A 20,317-nucleotide genomic window follows, 5' to 3' on the forward strand; every position below is an offset into this window, starting at 1 on the left:
GTGATCCCTTCAACTTGACCCATTCTGTGATTCTTTAAAATACTCCACAAATATTTTTGTTCATAACTAGCATTCTGCTCTTTGATGAGGACAAACTGGGTGTGCAAAAGGTTATATGAATGCTCCATTTTAAGGATGGATAGTTAGCCATTGTCAGTATGTCCTAAGAGTAAGGTATATGCATATTTTTCTAATTAATACACATGCAATTTAATAGAAAAATTAAAAATACTGATAACTGCAGTCATAATTATTAGCTACAGAAACAGGATTCAGGATAGACCTGTAGGAGTTAAGGTGGATAGCTCTCTGAAATTGTCAGCCATTTGGTAATGTTTAAAGTAAGAAATTATGTCAAATGTTTTTCAGATGGACAGCAGAGAAGGCAAGAAATTCTCATATCAAGATCAGGAATGCTACTCATGTTAAGTAGCACAGAGTACCTTCCTTGTTCAGAGAATCCTTGAAAAATGACTGAAGATGACAATAAAAAAATCTAGAAAAGAATATAAAGGTAAGCAGACAGTAATTTTTATTCACTATAGCCAAAATAGCAGAAGTAGCAAGAATGCAATGAAGCTTTAAGGAGCAAAAACAAAGACGAAGCATTTTTGCACATAAATCTTGTCAGTGAACAGTAGAATTGTGTCACATGACAATGTTAGTGCCAGAAATCAAAAATAAAAGAGACAGCTTTTAGAAATGAGGCCAGGCACCTGTGTGGAGTATGTGTCTACCTGCAAATGTAAAATACCATACACGCAGTGTCACAGTAAGTGCCTGGGGAGGAAGAACCCCAAGTGCCAGCACTGGAGAGCAGCTCTGCTGGGAAGGCGCTGGCAGTCTAGGTGGGTGACAGGCTGACCAGCGCCAGAGGGCCAGTGGGATCCTGGGATGCACTGGGAAGAGCACTGCCAGCAGGTGCAGGGAGGTGATCCTGCCCCTCTAGCTGGCCCTAGTGAGTGCTGTGTCCAGTTCTGGGCTCCTCAGCACAAGGAAGATGAGGAGCTGGAGATGGTCCAGTGGAAGCCACAAAGATGATTTGGGGTCTGGAGCATCTCTCTTAGGAAGAGATGGCCTCAGTCTTAGTCAGTTTAGTCTGAATGAAAGAAGACTGAGAGGGAATCTCATCAATACAGACAAATATCTCAAAAGCAGATACCAAGAGGAAGGTCTCAAACTCTTTTCATCGTCACCTAGTGACAGGACAAAGAGCAATGACCATAAATTAAAATACAAGAAGTTCCATCCTAACCTGAGGAAGAACTGCTTTATGGTGAGGGTGGCAGAGCACTGGAACAGACTGCCCAGGAGGATTATAGTCTCCCTTTCTGGAGACATTCCAAAGCCACCTGGAGACCTTCCTGTCTAACTTGCTCCAGGTGACCCTGCCTCGGCAGGGGGTTGGGCTGGATGCTCTTCAGAGCTCCCTTCCAACCACAACGATTCTGTTATGCGTAACCTGCGGGGTGAAAGAAACCGTTGGGCCCGGCTTGCCTTCTGGGGGCAAATTTACATTTGCGTTTTTAAGTTATTTCCCGGGGCAGGGCGCTGACGGACCGATCCCACCCCTCAGGGCTCCCACTCCCCAGGGATCCCATTCCCGAGCAGCCCTGCTCCAGCAGGAGCTCGCGCTCGGCCGGAAGTGAGGGGGCGGGGCCGCGCGGCTCCCCACGGGGCTCGGCCGCCGCCATTTTGTTGGCGCCGGGCGCTGCCGCCGGGGCGGGAATCGCTGGGAATCGCCCGTCGGCTCCTCCCTCGTCGGGGCCGAGAGGCGGGGACTGAGCGCGGCCCGGCGGGGACGGGACGGAGCGGCGGGGCCCAGCGCGGTGCAGCGATGTCGGCATTCTCGGAGGCGGCGCTGGAGCGGAAGCTGTCGGAGCTGAGCAACTCGCAGCAGAGCGTGCAGACGCTGAGCCTGTGGCTCATCCACCACCGCAAGCACTCGGCGCTCATCGTCAGCGTGTGGGAGCGGGAGCTGCGCAAAGGTGAGCCGGGGGCCGGGCAGGGCCCGCCGGAGGCGGCGGGGCCCGCTCCGGAGTGCGGCTGCCCCGGGGACGGAGGGACGGAGGGAGGCGGCGGGGCTGCGCGGCCTGCGGGGCCGGGGGAGCGGGCGGGGAGAGAGGGAGGGTAGGCCTGAGCGCCCGGGGAGGGCGGAACTGTTGGGGCCAGCGTTAAACGTCGGGTCTCCGTTTCCGTGGGCTGGCAGGTGCTTCTTCTCCCTTTTATTTTCTTCCGCTTCACTCGCTCCTTTCTTCCCGTTTTCCCGTCTCCTCATAAAGAGGTGTCCCTGAGGAGCCTGCCCCTTGTGTTCTATCTCCTGTTTTTTAAGGAGAAAGGAAAGTGGGAAACCGGAAGGAATCCGGCGAGCCGGGGTTTTAGGGCTTTTTGTTGTTTATATTAATTACAGCTCTTTCAAGACGGAGCCTTTTTGCGTATTTTTTTCATCGTCTGTAGTGATGGTTAGCTGTAATACTATTTGAATTCTATGTCTACTCAGGTTTTCTTGCCAGAAACTGTTCTTGAAGGGCAGATGAGGATGGGAATACACTGAGGGAAGAGCACTGTAATGTATCCAAAGTGGTTTTAACTTCCTGGTTTTGCCAGATGGTTAATACCAATGTTAACATAATAAAAACTTGAGTTTCTTTAGCTCTGATCAGTGTGCAGACTTAAAGGCTAATTTGGCTTTCTGTTTAACAGGAAAGAACTTGCAGCTGTAGACAGTGGTTCAGGGAGTGAGAGGGAGAACTGGCATATGAAGGTTTATTTGGCATGACTGGATGCTAACTTGATCTTAAGTTGGTTCTTTTAAGAAAAAGAAAACCCACTTACTGGAACTCCACTTCGATCTACACAATGATGCTGTTTTACAGTAGCTTCCTTTGGAGCCTCACTAATATATTGATCTTTAATAGGAAAAATGGAAGTCTCAATCTTTCAGACTGAGCAGAAAAACAGTACTAAGGCATTACAGGACTTAAGAAAGAGGAAGAAACCACAGAGTTTAGTATAATATGCCTACTGTGATTTTGTTTAAGATACTCTTTTCCTGGGATTTGTTGTCTTTTGAACTTTGAGGTATGAATTAAATTCTTTTTCGTGTTGACTGAAGAAAGACTGACTTGGTGGCAATATTCCATCTTAGGACATAAGCTCATTTTCATTGTGTTAGTTGCAGGCTTGCTTTTTTTTGTTCCAGGAGCAAATGAACAATGGATCTCCCACCTGTGTCTGAAACATTTCACATTTCTGGGCCTTCTAATCAAACAACAGGAATGTTAGGGGTTTTGAATTATGCCAGGAAGGTATCTTAAACTAACTGAAATAGACACACAGTTTTGGTTGCTCATCTTAATTATTATGAACAATATTAGTTCATAGTAATCTGTGATATTAATGGGCAGTCCTTAACTTTAATTTTCCTCTTGTGTTGGTTGACTAAGAGAGAAATGAAGTGAAATCTTTGAAACCTGTGCTATGTGTCTGAAAGGGGCATTGAGAGGCAAGGATAACAACCTTCTTTTGAGCTTTTGGTGAGAATAGCTGCCATAATTGGGTTTGTTTTGTTAATTGACATTGTTGTCCTGCTTTTGCTGCTTCAAAGTAAAATTTTGCTGTGACCTCTCTTTGGATGTCAACTTTCAAGGGTCTGTGGAAAGCATGTGAAACTCTACCTGTGCTATAGGAGTAGTTTAGTTGCTTTCAAGGTCCTGACCCTTTGGGCTTTTAGACCTATGTGAAGTGCTTCATTTTGGAAGAGAGGAAGCTTCATTTGAAGCTGCCATAGTTAATACACACAGGATGTATTTTAATTTTCCATCTCGTATAATATCTGAGCTTAATAAATGTTAGCTTGCATTTACCTGATACTAACTTCTGGCTAATTGCTGCACAGATTTGTAAGATGGTGCCCAGTCCCCAAAGGTGGAAGTAGTCATCTAAGCAGACAGCATGGGAAGGATGAGAGGAAAACAACTGTCCTGTGGTGAAGTGAGTGCATAAAACACCACAAAGTAGGATATTGGCAATGAGGCCATAAGTAGAGTAAGTTTAAGGCTCCTGACTTGCCTGTCATTCATGCCATAGCAAATGATTTCTCTCCTACCTTAGAGGAAAACTGCCTCTATTTGGGGAATATGGATATCAAAATTATTGACACTGTCAGCTGTTATTGCTAGCCAGTAGTGTCCTGGAACTGAAAATGGAACCTTGTCTTTCTAGATTTTATTTTGTTTCATTGTATCCCCTTTTTTATTGTCACCCCCCCCCCCCCCCCCCCCCCGACCTTCCTTCCAGCCCACTGCTTTTCAGGAACGTTGTATAACTAGTTGGGTTGAACACAGTGCAATGATATTACATTTTTTTCTGGATGGTTTCAGTTTTGGTAAAAGATCATTCACGTCAGATGAGCTTTCATGAGCCTTTCTGAACATGTCTCTAGCTATTCATAAAGACATGTCCTAAGATCAGAGCTCTTTCCTTCCTAGATGTTTAGCTCTGAATCTTTTATATTTAAAATAACTTTTTTCTTTATGCCACATTATAGTAGAGGTGAAAAGAAAACTTTTCAAATCTGCATATAATTTAGACAGCATAAAATGTTAGTGCCTTTCTGTTTACTTGGATTAATTGGCAGTGGTCAGGTCCCATATTCTGGCATCCCTATGGATCATCAGTTCAGTATGCCTTCATGGACAGGTTTTCTTGAAAAGCGTGTACTGAGGGAAATGGTCCTGCTTCAGCTAGATTTCAGAGGTATGAAATGTAACTCTCAAAGTTAAGTAGTTAATTACTCAGGAGTCATAAGCTTATTCAGTATTTAAGTAGTTAAGTAGTACTAATTAATTAACTTGTGATTACCTCAGTCACTTAAAGAGGCAACTGGTGGGCCCATTTAAACCTTTGTAGTTTTGTGTATCCATAAAGGGAATGACTTATAGGGTTTCTTTTTAAACTGAGTAGTGGCATAACAAATTTGTTGTGTGAACCTGCAGTTACTGAATGGCTGCTGGGAAACCCCTTAGGAAGAAACGCCTTTGAACAGGCTCCTCTGAGATGGAGTCTCTTGAGAATTATTTTTTGTTATTTGCAAGTCAGGTGTGTTCTCTTGCATACATCACTTGCTCCCTGGTTTCAGGATGCTCTGCAACTGTAGAGGTTTGCTACCTGTTTGTTCATTTTTGGAAATGAAAGATTGCAATTCTGTAATTCAAAGCATCTGTCTTCAAGGGTGAACAGTAACTGCTTGTTCAGCAGGCTCAATGTGCGATTTGCGGTACTTGGTTAAAAATGTGTTATTTTTTGAAGGAAAAAACCCAAAATTGCTAAATGTTTGTAATATGGGATTTGTTATTTTGAGTTCCAGTTAGTTATCTGTAAGAATCTTTTCCTGTCATCTCATTTTCTGTTAGTTTTTCCAGGTTCAGCTCTGTCACTTGTTTTTATTTCTTAGTGACATTTTAGTAAGCACGGAATATTCTGAGTTGGAAGGGACCCACAGGGATCATCGTGTCCAAGTCTTGGCTCTTCGCGGGACATTGTTGTGTTGTATCTTTAAACCTAATTTCAGATTCAAGTGTCTTGTTTCTTCAGAGCCCAACACGGCATCTCAATGATAAGTCAGTAACAGAAACTGATCGTGATCATCCCCCATCCTCCTTAATCGCTTGATCTCTTGTTTAGGCTGTCAAGTGTCACCCCACCCGTGTCACACTGATCATTGTCTTCCCTGCACAGCCACAGCTTATCTAGGTCAGTAGAGCCATTGTGTATTGCCTTTAGGAGGGCCACAGTTGTGTAGGTACATCTGGGCTGCTACAGGGAGATGTATTTTTGTTTCGTTTTTTCCTGGTGTTGATTCTCATACCACTGTTCTTTCAGTGGTATGAGAAGCTACATCTTTTTTTCTTATTTATGGTTTGCCTACAGCTTCTGCCGCTGGGACATATGCTGGTGCTGGGGTCCTCATCCACTATAACTATTGGCACTGATGAAGTATATTTTTCTGAGGGTACTGGCTGTTGTGGCAGCTGCTGAAACTTGGAAGATAGCAGATTTTAGCGAGTAAATTGAGAAGGCCTAGCAACACTTAAAGCAGATTTGAAAGTTGTACTACATCTGAACTACTCTAACACTGAGCTGGTTTTGAGCACGATTACAGCCAAAAGTGGTTGCAATATATTGTCTTGCAGATGGGAAGTGGCTCGCAGGAAGCAAGTACCCAGTTTAAAGCAATTATTTTCTGTACCATGTAGTGTAGTTTTTTCTGCAAGGAGGAGGAATCTTTGTTTTCTAGTGATTGTAAGATTATTTTACTTAGTGGTGGTATAGTGTCATTGTCCAGTGTGAGAGAACAAATAATTTTGGTTTCTTTTATTTAAGAGAAGCAACACTATGGCTTTTGGATTTCATTTTTTGGATTTCATTTTTTGGTTATGCCCATATCAATCTTCCCATCCACGCCAAAAGGTTTGGAGAGCAGCAGGCAAAACTTCAGATGAATGGGCGTTGTTGAGTCTAGTTAGGAAAACTTATTTGCTGTGTACATGATTTACAAAAAATGATCTGCAGTTAGGAGCAGCGGAGTGGCAATATAAGAGCCTTTTATTTAAAACAACTATATTTGGGTTGTGTAGTGTCAAGCCTGTGTGTCTTTCACCTTTCTGGTTCTGAATACTTAACTGTAGGGTCTTTTTACTATCCTGCAGCTGTTGTTGCGGTTGATTCATATCCATCTTGGCATTTTACCTGCCACGTGAGGCAATGAAAGGGATTGGTTTGTGTCATATGTTCAGGTAGTTCAGGATGCGCTAAGTGCTGTGGGAAGCTTCTGCAGTGTAATTATGTTGGAATGGTTTCCTTGGTCTGTGACCAGCTTTCTGGCATTCCTGTGGTAATTTGTTGCTAATGGCCTTATTCCCAGCAGTGGCTGTGTGTTGTGTTCCCTTTGTTACTCGTCTCCAAACCCTGTCAAAATACTTAGACTCTCAAACCTTGAACGCATTCAATGGGCAATCCCATTTCCCTGTTTGAAAACACAGCAATTATCAAACCTTGGTAAAATTCACCCAGTGACTGCACAGGGTGGAACGCTTAGTTTAACCTTTTCTTAGTAGAAGGTTAATGAACTTTAAGGTCAAGGGCTTGTTGTGCAACATGCCTTTTATGGATTATGTTGTCTTTTAAATTGGCTTTTCGGGTGGCAGCCTCTCAAGTGGCTTTCTACAGTCATATTACCAAAGATGCTCTGCTTAGTCAGCTTGCATAAAAACCTAGGTTAGCTCTCTTCAGTGTGAAGGATCAGTGATCTTGCACTCAAGTTTCAGTGCTGCTTGACTTAACGATAATTGGTCTCGTAATAAAAAGCTTGAAAGCTTGTCAGGTATTTACAGAGATGTCACGAGCTCCTCTTGCAAAGGTGTGAAGCATGCTGTGAGAGTGTCCCAGAGATTTTGGGAGAAGTGGTGGCACTCATAAACTGTCCTGCATGTGTATAGACTAAAGTAATTAGAAAGCGATTTAGCGAAGTCTTTATTTGAATCCATTCTAGAGAACTTAAGTATGCTAATGAAATGTTTAGGGCTGCTGACTGTTGTGAGATTATAACATACTGATGCTTATTGTCTCAAACCCTTTTGTTAGGAGGTATTTTCTTTCAAGGTCAGCTGACACAGCAGAGCTGGCCTGTCGAAAGCCACACAGCCTGATGTAACATTTTCAGATGATTCAGTCAGTCTGTACACTTGTAGTGGGATGTAATTGAAATCTCTTACGCTTGTGTGTTTTTCTGTAGTTTCTTCTAGTATATCCGTGACAGCAAAAATCTGTTGCCTCTAGGTATAAAACAGCATGAAACTAATGGGCATGTTTCTAGCAAACTTCATGGGAGCTCAATTTCAAATGCAGGAGGTAAATCTGGAGAAGACAAATACAGGTGATTATACTGACTTTGATTGCCAGGGCTAACCTCGGTGAAAATGACTGATTTATTACCTTTCAGGGTAAAATACTGGTTACTTGCACTAAAGTGGTGGCTTGTCAGTGTTAAGAGTTCTCTAAGTCTTATGGATTAAAGCAAATAATGTCAGGCATTGATACTGAACTGTTAGAGAACCAGGTGTACCCAGGCAGGCCTGAGAAGAATGGATTGCCAAAAACTAAGACTTGATAATGTTGTCTCCACTGCAGATATCTTCAGTATGCTAATTGTTGGTGAAATATCATTATTATCTGAAGAATATTCATTGGCATTTAAACATGTCAGATACATTTTTGTTACAGGCATAGTTTCATTTACAAGGTGCCAATCCCATGTAGTCTCATTGAAGATGTTTCTAGAGTAATATGCATAAAATGGCTCTTACACCAACCAGCACTATTGACATATTAAAATACTTCAGAATCCAGTGCTTCAGGGAGCTGCTTTGGTGGCTGAATGGTGAATCTGGCTGCAATGAGCAGAGGAGTTATGTGAGCACTGCACAGAGCTTCTGAAAAGATGACTCAATCCAACACGGATGATTTCTTGGCAATTTTGTGTTTGCAGAGGGTACTGTTGGTACAGAGATGTACTTCTAACACTGTACATTCAGGCAGTGTGTGCCTTTCAGCTCCTTCTTCAACCTAGGTTCTTGCAGGTTTTCTCCCTTCATTTTCTTCTGACAGGAAGAATGCTTTTCCTATTAGCCTTGCCATGTGTTGAGGACCTTCAAAAATTGTCTGTTTGATCCATTTTGATGTTCTGAGGTTTATCAGTGCCCCGGGCTGGGAAGTTAGTTTCACTGCTACTGGAGATGCTTTAAACATAGTTCTTTCTCCAAAACAGATCTGTTTGATCCTGAATTTAATTTGTGTTTCAGACATCACTAGTCAATTTATAGTCATGCTAGCAGTAAAATGTTTTCAGCTCGGGTGTCAGTCTCAGTTGCCAGAGGTTACGTTGCACTTCAGTCTCACATGTAAGGCATAGTGCCAATAGACCAGTATGGAAGTCTTGAAGATTTGTGAAGGGAGAGGGAGCCCTTCTCAAGACTATGCATAATTTTTACCTTTGGAATTTTTTGCAGTACATTCTTAAAGCAAGAGGAATTAAATTTTAATTCACCATTTTCCTTGTGAATGATAAGGGTAGAACACTAAAATTTTCAACCAAAGGCACAGATAGCTTAATAGTGGGTCTAGGATTTCTGTTCATTCTGCACAGCTTTGTTTATGTTGAATTGTAGTAGGAAGTTGAAAAGGTAATACTCAGGGAAGTAAGCCTGAAAGTGACTTTCTGTGATTTAGGATGCTTTTATCCAATGTGATACATCAATCTTTTACTGTAGTGAATAGATAAAGTCTCGGCTTTGTGAGAGTCAGCATTACCTGACTTCATGTCACTGTGTATCCATCTCATGTCTTTGCCAGCCCAGTTGATTTTGCTGTTTTTGGAAAGAAGGAATTTAGGGTCTCTCACAAATGGGTTACATCACTCAGGATTAAAAAATGAGGGTTTTTGTTCTGGTGGAATGCATAGACAAGGGCCTGTCCTGCATGCAGTTCCAGAGGATATAGGATGGGGAGGTGAAGAGCCTGAATCCTAATTCTGGGCTTATTTAAGAACTGAGAGAGGGGGCAGGGCCATCTTTGGTAAACTTCAGTTCCTTGTTGATTATGCCTATGAGACAACATGTGTTTTCTGACATTCTCTCTTTGAATAATTCAAAACTTGCTAGGTGTCAGAACTCTGATTCATGTGGAACATGGGAGATGTGTTGTTTTATCATCAGTCAGGTTTAAATATAGAAATTGAGCAGCGCAAGTTTGTAAAACCTACATTATAGGTTAGCCAGATTTCGACCAAAATAGATTAATTTTTTGTGTGCTTCCATGTGGTGATTTCACTGTTTAGAGCAGTCTCTAAATAGAGTGTGTCCAGCACTTCCAAGCTATTTTTTTTTTGTTTCCTATTCTTTAGTTTACCTTGACTGTAAGCAAAGTGCATTTTTCCATTTAACAGAGGGTTTTTCTCCAGTCAATCCAGAACTCCCAACTTGTTAGATATGTCTGTTCAAGAGACTGGAAAGAATTCAGTACTTCAAGGAGAAATCCTTCAGAGGAGTCTTTCTGTAGTGCAAAATTTATTCTCAAAAGCATTTCCCTTGAGTGAAAGCATATTAACATTGAATTTTCTCTTTATATGTGAGGGTGGTAGTTATGCATTTTTGAGAGGATGGAGTAGAAAGTAACAAAATCAAATCATATTTGCTTGCATAAATTATAAGAAATCCTGGATTGTCATTACCACAGTGCTGCTTTCCTTGAGAGAGCAGAAAAAACTTGTCTTTCAGGAGAAACCTCTTTTTAAAATCAGAGTGTACATATTGAGGTTATGTGGTGGTAATGGTATTCCAGTGTTAACCAAGGGTAGAAATGTTACAATAAGAGTTTCAGCTCCAATAAACTTGTAGAGTAATGAAAATTAGGTGAAGTGTAAATGAAAATACCCAGGTAGGAGCACTTAGAAAACGTAGAGTAAATTTTGAGAAGCAACTTGTAAATTGAAAGCTCGTAGTCTATTGCACATTAAGAGAGGTGGGATAAGATGTTTAAGGGGCTTGGAGAAGAGCTACACCACAGGAGCTTGAAAGTGATTTTTGAAAACATTTTTGTGTTATTACAGCTGCTGGCTCGTGAGTGTTTTAACAATTCCGAGGTGAGGAAGGGGAGTATCACTGTGATCAGTGACACAGGGACACTGACTAGGGGATTGACTGTTCAGTTTGCTTAAATGTGAGAATGAGGAGTGATTATGTAAGACTGAGTGAAATTCAGTCTGAAAAGGAGGAGTTTCTTCACATGAGTGATTGTCGATCTGTGAAGTGCCTCATCAGGAGACTTCATGAGTGTAAGAAATTTAAGTAGGCTTAGAAGAAAGCTGAAGTACTTTGAAGAAATCCATGAAGGCCTGCCAAACAGGAATCATAAAAGGCTCAGGAAAACACCTGAAAATAGTTTGGGGATGAAGAACACTTTGGAATATCTGGGGATTTTTTCTGTTTGTTTTTTGCACTAAAAGGAAGTTGTGTCATGCTATGAAGGAAGAAGAACTTGAACAAAGAGAGCAGAAAGGAGAGAAAACCCAATGAGTGACTGAAGTCTTTCAAATGAAAATACTGAAAATGTATAATGGTGTAAGCAGTAATGAAAATGGGAAAAACACACTTGATTTCAGGCTGTGGGGGAGTGGATGTTTGTATTCAGTGTGAACCTGGATACATAGGTATTAGTTGAAGGAAATAAAATTTCTAATTATTTTTAATTTTTCTTTTTATTAGCAAAACCAAATAGGAAGCTGACATTCCTGTACTTGGCCAATGATGTCATACAGAACAGCAAAAGGAAAGGACCAGAGTTTACAAAAGACTTTGCTCCAGTAATAGTGGAGGCTTTTAAGCATGTTTCAAGGTACAGTAAACTTGTATGTGCAGTGTCCTTCACACTGCATTTGAGGGGCGTTTAGAGAAGTCATCACTTGATGTCTTCTGGCCCATCTAGTTCTTCATGTGCTGTTTCTGTACTTGAAATCTTGTTAGCTTCATTTATTCAGTGTTCTTGTGAACTTGGATAGTCTTACTATGGTTGGATGAAGTTTGATAGTAAATGCATCAGCATTGAGTCCTTTTTTTGCCTTGGAAGGCTGTTAGCCTTCCAAGAAGAAAGAAGCTAAGACTTGCTTACTGTCTGTGTTATGTGCTACAACAGTTTGACATTTTTCATTACTGGGTGTTACATGATTTGTTTTTCCCCAGCAGCCTCTAATGTCAGTGCATGAGAAAGCTGGAGTCTTGATACAGGATTATCTTCACAATGATACACAGCTGTTGAAGCAACATAAACCTATTTGTAGTGTTTGCAGATTTATGGGTTAATAAAAAAAAAAGGAGTTGGGTGTAGGCCCTTTTTCTTTCATCTGCTTGCTAGGGCACATTGAACTCATCTTTGCTAAAATGTGAATTTGTTATTTTCTGAGGTTGATTGATTTCTGATACTTGGATATTGCTAAGATCTGTGAAGGTCTTTCTGTGAAAAATAATTATAAAACAGTGCTATACTTCTACCTATTGCTGATATTTGCTTTTTTCCTTGTAACAGTGAGTCTGATGAGAGTTGTAAGAAACACCTTGGCCGAGTGCTGTCTATCTGGGAAGAAAGGTCTGTTTATGAAAATGATGTATTAGAACAACTTAGGCAAGCTTTGTGTAAGTATTTTGTGAGTGTATGAAGGTTCTGTCTCCTATTTGAAATGGTACTTCCCTGACTGCTGTGTTTGTTTTCATTTAGACGGAGACAGGAAGGTGAGGAAGCGCACATATGAACAGATCAAAGTTGATGAAAATAACTGTTCACCTCGAAGCTCTCCCACTGATCCTCCTCAGGTAAAAGCATGTTTATAAAATTCTCTACTTATATATGGTTTCATATAGAATTTTTCAGTTACTCTTTTTTTTTTGTTAATGGGCTCTGTTTTTCAGCGAGGAACTGTTTCTGGGCAATGGTGGCTACACCTGAAACTTTTAATAGTTTTTAATAGGGTATGCTGTAACTTTACATATTTGACACTAAACCCAGATGTATGAACTGTATGTCCAGCTTTGTTCATGTATTTCAGCAGTAGTTTCTACAAAGTATTGAGTTCTCATTTGGTTTTCAGGGTAGTAGTAACACATGTGTTAGAGTGTAAGATTGTTATGGATTTATAAATAAAATATTTCCCAAAGTTTCACTCACGATGGCTGTGAAGAATTCTGTCTGCCTTGAACTGTTACAGCAAAGAACGACTGTTCTCAAGTCATCACAATTTAGTATGTTTCTCTATAGCAGATATCTGGGCTTCTGTGAACATCAGCCCTACTTCCAGAAGAAGTGCAGTGATACAGTCTTTTGCAATAGTGAAGCAAAGCAACAAGAAAAGTAATTTTAAAAAATGTATAATGAAATGAAAGGTACTGTAAAATAATCACTACTGTCAAGAAGAAAAGGTTTATAAGTATTCCTATACCAAGAGTTTAAATGAAAAAGCTCATGTAGAAAGGTGACCTTTAAAACTAGAAACACTGCAATGTTGTGCTGAGATTAAAGGTTTGGTTTTATTTTGTTTGACTGTAAAGGTGATACGTAAATGCTGCTAAAATTACCATTAAATCAATACTATAAGCTTGTTGTAAAATACTTCTGTTTTGTTCTAGAATCTGTTTATTTAAACTAGTTCTCAATCTTGCATGCTTTTTTCAGACTACAGATCTCATTAGAGCATTACAAGAACTAGAAAATGCTGCCTCTGGGGATGCAGCAGTTCACCAGAGAATAGCTTCCTTGCCTATAGAGGTCCAGGATGTGTCCCTGTTAGACAGAATAACAGGTGAGGGTTGGGGGCCTGGTAACCAAAATGCTCTTCTATGAACTTAATGATACATATTGGAATCACACTTTACCTGGTTTTCTCTGCTTGCTTTTTAGATAAGGAATCTGGAGAGCAACTTTCCAAAATGGTAGATGATGCATGTATGTTGCTGGCGGATTACAATGGCAGGTTGGCAGCTGAAATAGATGATAGAAAACAGCTAACTCGAATGTTATCAGACTTTCTCCGATGTCAAAAAGAGTTCCTTGCAGAGAAAGAACATAAGCTGGAAGTGCGTAATGTTTTGTTTTAGTCTCTTCTTCACTAAAGCTTGTTCTTGCAAATGTTTTTAGTTAGCCTGAACAAATTTTCTCTCCAAAGATAAATATTTTATTGCCACTGTTATGTCTTTGCTTCCAGCACGTTCATAACACGTTGTTTGATTCTAATGCTCTAAACCTACTAAACCAGCTCTTTCTGCTTTTCAGCCTTGGTTATACCTACAGACTTAGTTTTAGTAGTGCAGATAGAAAGTCTTATACCTGGTGTTACACACTTAATTCTTCATAGTGTCATTTTCTTTCCACGCTCTTTTAATTCATTTTTCTAAGTCTTAGTTATGTATTTGCTAAAGGATAAGAATTTAATTCCAGGTAACTGCAGCATATGCATATGTGGTCCCAACATTAATTACTCTTCAGGTTTCATCATATATGCCTGTCAAGAACATTTGCTTTCTCTAGTAGTTTCTTTACCTTTATCTTCATAACTTGGATTCGGATTTTGTTGCACTTTTTTTTCTGGAAAATGCTGTTCATAATGTGTTTGAAGTCATCATTCAGATCAGTTGTGTCATTCCTAGCCTACTCTTATTTCCTGACTTACTTCCTTTCCTCTGTGCCTCACAGAAAAGCAATTGATGAAGGTTCTTCCTGTCAACCTTACTGTGTTAATCCTGTGGGAAGGATATCAACCAGCTTCATGTAAGATAGATGGTATGCACAGTAGTGCTGATTTCAATAGCAGCTGATCCAACTGCATAATGGAATCTGGAAGATAAAAGAGCAGGAAGCCTTAAGCTTTTCATCACATGCCCTACCTTCCCTCTGCCTGTGTAATGGGTTTGAAGGACAAGTTCCCACAATTTCATTGAAGGGCTGGTTGTCTAGAGGCACTGACTTGTTTATGTAGCTCATTACTAGCAATTGCATCCTGTGTAGTTATGGTAGACTGCCGGGATAGTGAGTTAGTGACAGTAAGGCCATGACTTAGTCCTTAGACAGATTTACTCTTCTGTAAAACAAGGGAGCTCAGTTTAAAAGAAATTAAAAATAGTAGCACAGCTGTGAACAGGTTCCACCCTTCTTGGTTTTCAACAAATAGAAACCAGTGTAATTTCCCAATATTGCTAGATCAGAGAATTAATAATTCTGAGACAAAGCAATTGCATATTACTGGGCTGTTATGGTCTTTCACATGGTTTAGACTGCTAAAGAACTTAATTCTAATGTAGTATAATTTCATTTTTGGACTAATTTGAGGTCTTTCTTTAAAAAGTAGGAGATAGTCCTTAGTGTCTGTAGGAGCTTGTTTTAAACTAGTGAAGTCCTAGGATGTTGAACTACACTGCAAGAATGTTTTTAGGCTGATTATTGTGGCATAAATATGATGTCCTAATACAGATCTATGAGCTAGGATGGTGTTAACCCAGTTACTAATAAAGGCCTTTGAGCCAAGAGATTTCAAAAAACAAGAACCTAAAAATGAAGTTTCTAAACAAGTGATGAGTAAAGTGACTTCGTGCTCACTATCAGTAGTGCTTTTTTGTTTGGGAAGTAGAGGCTGATAAACATTCTGAAGTTTTGAAATATAAGATTAGGATGTCTTAGTGATGTTGTCTGTAGGGCTTGCTGACGTAGCAAATGTAGGATTTATTTTGGCAAAGACGAAGCAAGGACTCCCTGTTTTTACATATTTGGGAAATTCCATGGCTCAAATTGAACTTTGCTTCTTGGCTTCTCATTTGAAATAGCACTGGGAAGGGCCTGTCACGTATTCTTTGCGAATGTATTTCCCTGAACTGTCTGTCCCTAGCTTTTGCTGTTCAAGTTCCATTTCTGGTGAAAATAATTTGTTCCAGACAAGCTTGTTTCTTGTGTTTGACTTCTGGCTATTGATACTTTCCCGAGTATAACATGATCTCTCAATTGTAACAGAAAGTCTTTATTTCTTCCTGAATTACTATCATCAATCTGTGAGTATAATGCTGAGATCCTACCTTACTGATTCCTTACTATACCAAACAGGTTTAGTAAGGAACAAGTGGATGTATTCTTAGTTGAGTCTAGAAATGTTACCTGATGTTAACTTTGTTTAACAATTTGAATTGGAATTCCCAAAGAATTGTCGGTAGCTTTTAGCATTAGATAGAAGCTTTAGACCTAAATTTGCAGTTCTTTTATCTCCTAAAGATAATTTACAGGTAAGTAATTATGCATAACCAGTCTTTCCATCTTTCTTAATTTTGTAAGAATAAGAGTCTCTCTAATAGTTATTTCTGAAACAGAAGTGTGTGATTCCTGTCAAAATCAAGGTAATGTATGTGCTAAATCTTGACAAGAAATTTTGATAACAAGTAAATAATGTTATGTCTGCATCAAGAGCTAACTGTACTGCTTGGTAGGTGACTTTTCTTAAGTATGTTTGGGGTAAGTAGTGTCATCTTTAACTCTTAAATTGTTTTCTTTAACGTCTGTCTAGCTTCTGTTGCAGGTGGTGGACATGGACCTATCTTCTAATGATCACCATCCATTAGTAAACACATCCTGCTAAAAATAAATTTAAGAATCAAAATCTTGCATTGTCTGTTGTTTTTGAAAACGTGAGGAGGAAGAATTCTGTAACTACTCATACCAAATCTCTGCTATTTTCATGTATATTCTCACAAGCATTACTGAGTTTATGCCTGAGATGGATAAGTATTTATCCACTGTCATTTCTTTTTACTGAAGACTAAAATTTTCACATGGTTGTTCCTAAAACTCTCACATTCTTTCAGTGAAATAATTCAAAATTCCCAAGGCAGAAGCTGGGGGGTTTCTTACAGTGAAACTGCCATTTCCGAAAGGAGAAAGCTGTGAAAACAAGAGTTTTTCAGCCTTTTGCTTTTTAACTTACACTGTTGGGTTTACATGATCAGACATGAGAAGTGATGAATGTAGGGCTTTCCCATTACAAGCACAATAGAAAAACTTTCACTTTATTAGGTAACAGAGAAGGTGTGCTTTATAGTTGCACTTAGGCCCCTTTAGAACCCCCCTCAAATTTAGGATTGTACCAAGGAGTCTGTTCCCTTCACTTTTTGTAGTTTTAAAGCAGTATAAATATTTAAGGTTCAGTGTACTGTGGCTCCAGCTAGGATTTCTAGCTATATAGGATTCTGTCTATTAGAGGAAATGGAAATTTTTACAGAAATATTTTTGTGGAACACTTTTTTTCTGAAGCCTTTGATGACTAATTCCATTCCTGTTTTCTACTACTTTGGTTGATTTTCCCCTCTTTCCCTCTGTGTTGTATCTCCCTCCTATCTCCCTGCCTATCCCCTAGTTTTTGAACAAAAATATTGGTTGGTCTCTTGGTGTCACTGAAGGATAAAATGAGATTTTTATGTTCTACAGGAACAAGGAATTGGGTACATAAATTGATACCCATATCTGGGTATCAATTTGGCTCATGTCCTTTTGATTAGGCTGTCCTGTTATTCTAGAATTAATATGGCCTTAAAAGTGACATGAACAAGAGAAGTACTTATTGTTCTCTCATGTGTCTTTGTGTTTACCTCTCCCTCCCACAGTCTCTTGGATTATAGTGATTAGTCTCTTACTAAATTTCAAATAAAAAGTTTGATAGTTGGACATCTTATGTGACTTATGAACAGGTGTGAGTAGGGGATCACAAGACACCATCTCACCTTCATTTTGACCTTATGGAAAGATGTAGTATTGCCACACTTAGCATATAGTGGATGTGGAGTTTCTTGCATGCTTCTATCAGTTTACCACTTTAAGTTTGGGACTATCCTGTCACTAGATTCAAAGTTTTGTGAGGAAAGTGCTACTCGTGGAAGCCTGCTCTCATTTAGCAGCTTGCATTCAATTAAAACACTTAATGGTGCTATCTTGCATTTCTGATTTTCTACAGCTCTGTAAGTAGTATTCATATTCTTGCACTCACACGTCTAGTTTTAATTATGGTATTTCTTAGCATGTTGAGAGAATATGGTATGTTTAATGCACATTTATTTCATGGTTGAGCTTTTATGGCTCCATATAGCTTGACTTACCTTCCTAAAGGTTTTAATTTTGTCTTGGAATTTTACAAATACACAGCAAGCAGTTACCCTTGACTTTAGCTCTGGATTTCAATGACTTTTTTTTCCTACTCAGTTCACACTTAATGGTTTCAAATGTGGACAAAAATATTAAGCAAACAGTTTAGGGCTGGCAGTGGTATAACAGACCTCTTATCCCTAAGTTTTGTTTTACAGTACCAAACTGGGTTGGTACTATTGTCTACTGTTGCCCTTCACCATAGCCTTCATGTTATCACAGGGTGTAGTGCTTTCCTTGCTGGCTTTTTTTTTTTTCTTTAAATCCATTGTTCATCCTTAGTATGCTAGTATGTCAGCTTTTTTTGCTCAGTGACAGAGTGCTTAGGGTGATATATTCCATTATGCTTCGTATTTTTCAAGTCCACTTCTGGTAATTGGGATTAATTTCTTTGTAACCTTGCCGATTGAGCACCTAAATTATTTTACTGAGCTTTGGTTGAAGATTGATTTGTAGGATGAACCCTACATTGTCTTTTGTTATGGGGTGGAATTTGCAGCAGTGAAGGTGATCTACAACTCCATAAATGTGGCAGCAGCACAGTAACTCAAGTTGTTTTGGATTTGGAGCTGAGCAGTTAACAGTGCAGTGATTACAGAACTGGTAACTGGAAGATAGCAGGAAGTGGTCAGTAAGGTTCATCCAAGCCCACTAGGACTGTTTTCAGATCCTCTGGTACATGCTTGGTAAGAGAAATAGTACCTGATAGTGGTACAAACAGACTCTACTGTGTGATCTCTTGACATGATGAAGCATTGTATTCATTTTTCACAATGGCAGCTTCAAAAATTGAAGCTGACTTGGCAGAGCTTCCAGTTCAGGGACTATATGACTTCTGCTGAAGGAAATGTTTTGAGTCGTGGCGCATATTCTTGGGCTGAGGAGAACATTACTCTGGATCTCTTTATAATAATGGGGGGAGAGCCTTCACTGAAATTACTTTCTTTCTCTAGTGGCCCAGTTCCAAGTAAGTTGCACTGTTTTTCAGATAAATGTATGTAGTTCTTCATCATCAGGAAAGAAATGTAGGGTAAAGATCTCTAATGGGTGTATTTGTGTTCTAGCTCTCCCTATCCTGCTGTGTACGAAATGAAATATAATTTAGGAGCAGGCCGCTATACTTAGATATTTGTGTAGATTGGTTGAAATCCCTTGCTTATAGGTTGGCCATTTGAGAGGGTTTGTGTAGTGTAAATGCTTTATTAGAGTTTCACAGTGCAAATCTTTTACTGAATACCAGCACTGGGGTTGTGTTTTGTAAAAACCAAAACTATATTTCAGTAAGATCAGTAGTTTGGATTATCTACACAAAGGTGACTGGGAAGAATTAAGTAATCACTGAAATAGTAATTTCTCCTTAAGGTTTATTTAGTTAGAAGTTAAGGTGAGGGGATGTTTAAAGTAAGACATAAGGTTGCGTCTCTTAGGCTTGCTAAGTGTTTTTACAGGTTGCTGACCTATCTTTCAGATGTGATTCTTACCTTCCATAAGCACTTTTTTCAGTGACAGAAGATAAACTTGTAGAGTTTTGTAGAAGTAATTTGCAAGACTAGTGTAGAACAGCAGCCGTTATGTCAAACACAACAAAGCAAAGTCAAATGGTCAGTGCATTTTGTTCCTTTGTGTTACAGCCATTCTGTCAGAATAATGCTAATTTGAACTGCTTTCATAACAAACTTACAACCTCTCTGTACTTGAGCAATAAACGTACTTCTTTCATAAAGTGGCTTACTGACTGCAGCCTCAGATACCATAGTATAGAGCTACTGAGTTTGTACCTGAAAGATTAGACTTCACAGCTCAGTATTGTCATTCAGTGCAGCAGAAACACTTGAAGGCTTCTGCCTTTTAAATTGACTTACCACATATTTGCATACAAATCCTGGCTTTTCTAACAAATTGAGCAAGTTGTAGGTTATACTTTGCTCAACCTTGTAAACTAAAAATAACCTTTTGTTTCATCACATTTTAAAGCATTGTTTGCTATTCAAGATATTCTGGTTTTGAAACAAGGTAATAAATATATTACAGCTCTTATGCTTTTTTATCTATTTCACCCTTATTATTTGTGAAGGGTGGGAATTTTTTAGCATTCATTCTGCAACTTACTTGTTAGTTTTTATTGAAGGGGGGGGAAGTATATATGTATGAGATACTACAAGATACCAGGTACTTTACTTTATTACCCTTGAAGTGCATTTTGAATTCATTATAAAAATACTGAGGGAAGATACTGGACTTGCCTAGGTAGAACTTGCTGTTGTTTATGAGACTTTTAGCCAGAATGTTCCTGGCTATTGCCAGCCAAAAACTTCATACTGTTAACCAAAATGAATGGATCTATTTGTGTCATCCTCAGAAGAACAAGTTTTGCAGGTATGTAAAACCTTGTGCAAACATCTGAGATGATGGGAAATTGTAATGAGAATAATCAGTGCTCTAACTTAAGTTTTTTGAAGGATAGCTGTAGATTAGCAAGTCACTTTTCTGTAGTGTATTCTGCAGTAGATATTTGCTTTGAGCAGGAGTTTGCTCGACTAAA

At 39.5% G+C, this 20,317-nt stretch overlaps 1 protein-coding gene across 1 annotated transcript in view; it reads left to right on the forward strand.

The window, feature by feature from the left end:
- The first annotated feature begins 1,661 nt into the window (after window positions 1-1,661).
- The window catches only part of RPRD1A (regulation of nuclear pre-mRNA domain containing 1A), a 43,079-nt gene continuing 24,423 nt past the window's right edge, over window positions 1,662-20,317 (forward strand). Inside the window, exons 1-6 of the mRNA XM_064429777.1 lie at window positions 1,662-1,988; window positions 11,322-11,451; window positions 12,139-12,245; window positions 12,328-12,422; window positions 13,279-13,405; window positions 13,504-13,679. Of these exons, the coding sequence (XP_064285847.1) occupies window positions 1,838-1,988; window positions 11,322-11,451; window positions 12,139-12,245; window positions 12,328-12,422; window positions 13,279-13,405; window positions 13,504-13,679 (786 nt within the window). The 5' untranslated portion in view covers window positions 1,662-1,837. The remainder of the gene's footprint in view (window positions 1,989-11,321; window positions 11,452-12,138; window positions 12,246-12,327; window positions 12,423-13,278; window positions 13,406-13,503; window positions 13,680-20,317) is intronic.

The sequence above is a fragment of the Passer domesticus genome, chromosome 1 (assembly GCF_036417665.1).
Source record: "Passer domesticus isolate bPasDom1 chromosome 1, bPasDom1.hap1, whole genome shotgun sequence".
NCBI lineage: Eukaryota > Metazoa > Chordata > Aves > Passeriformes > Passeridae > Passer > Passer domesticus.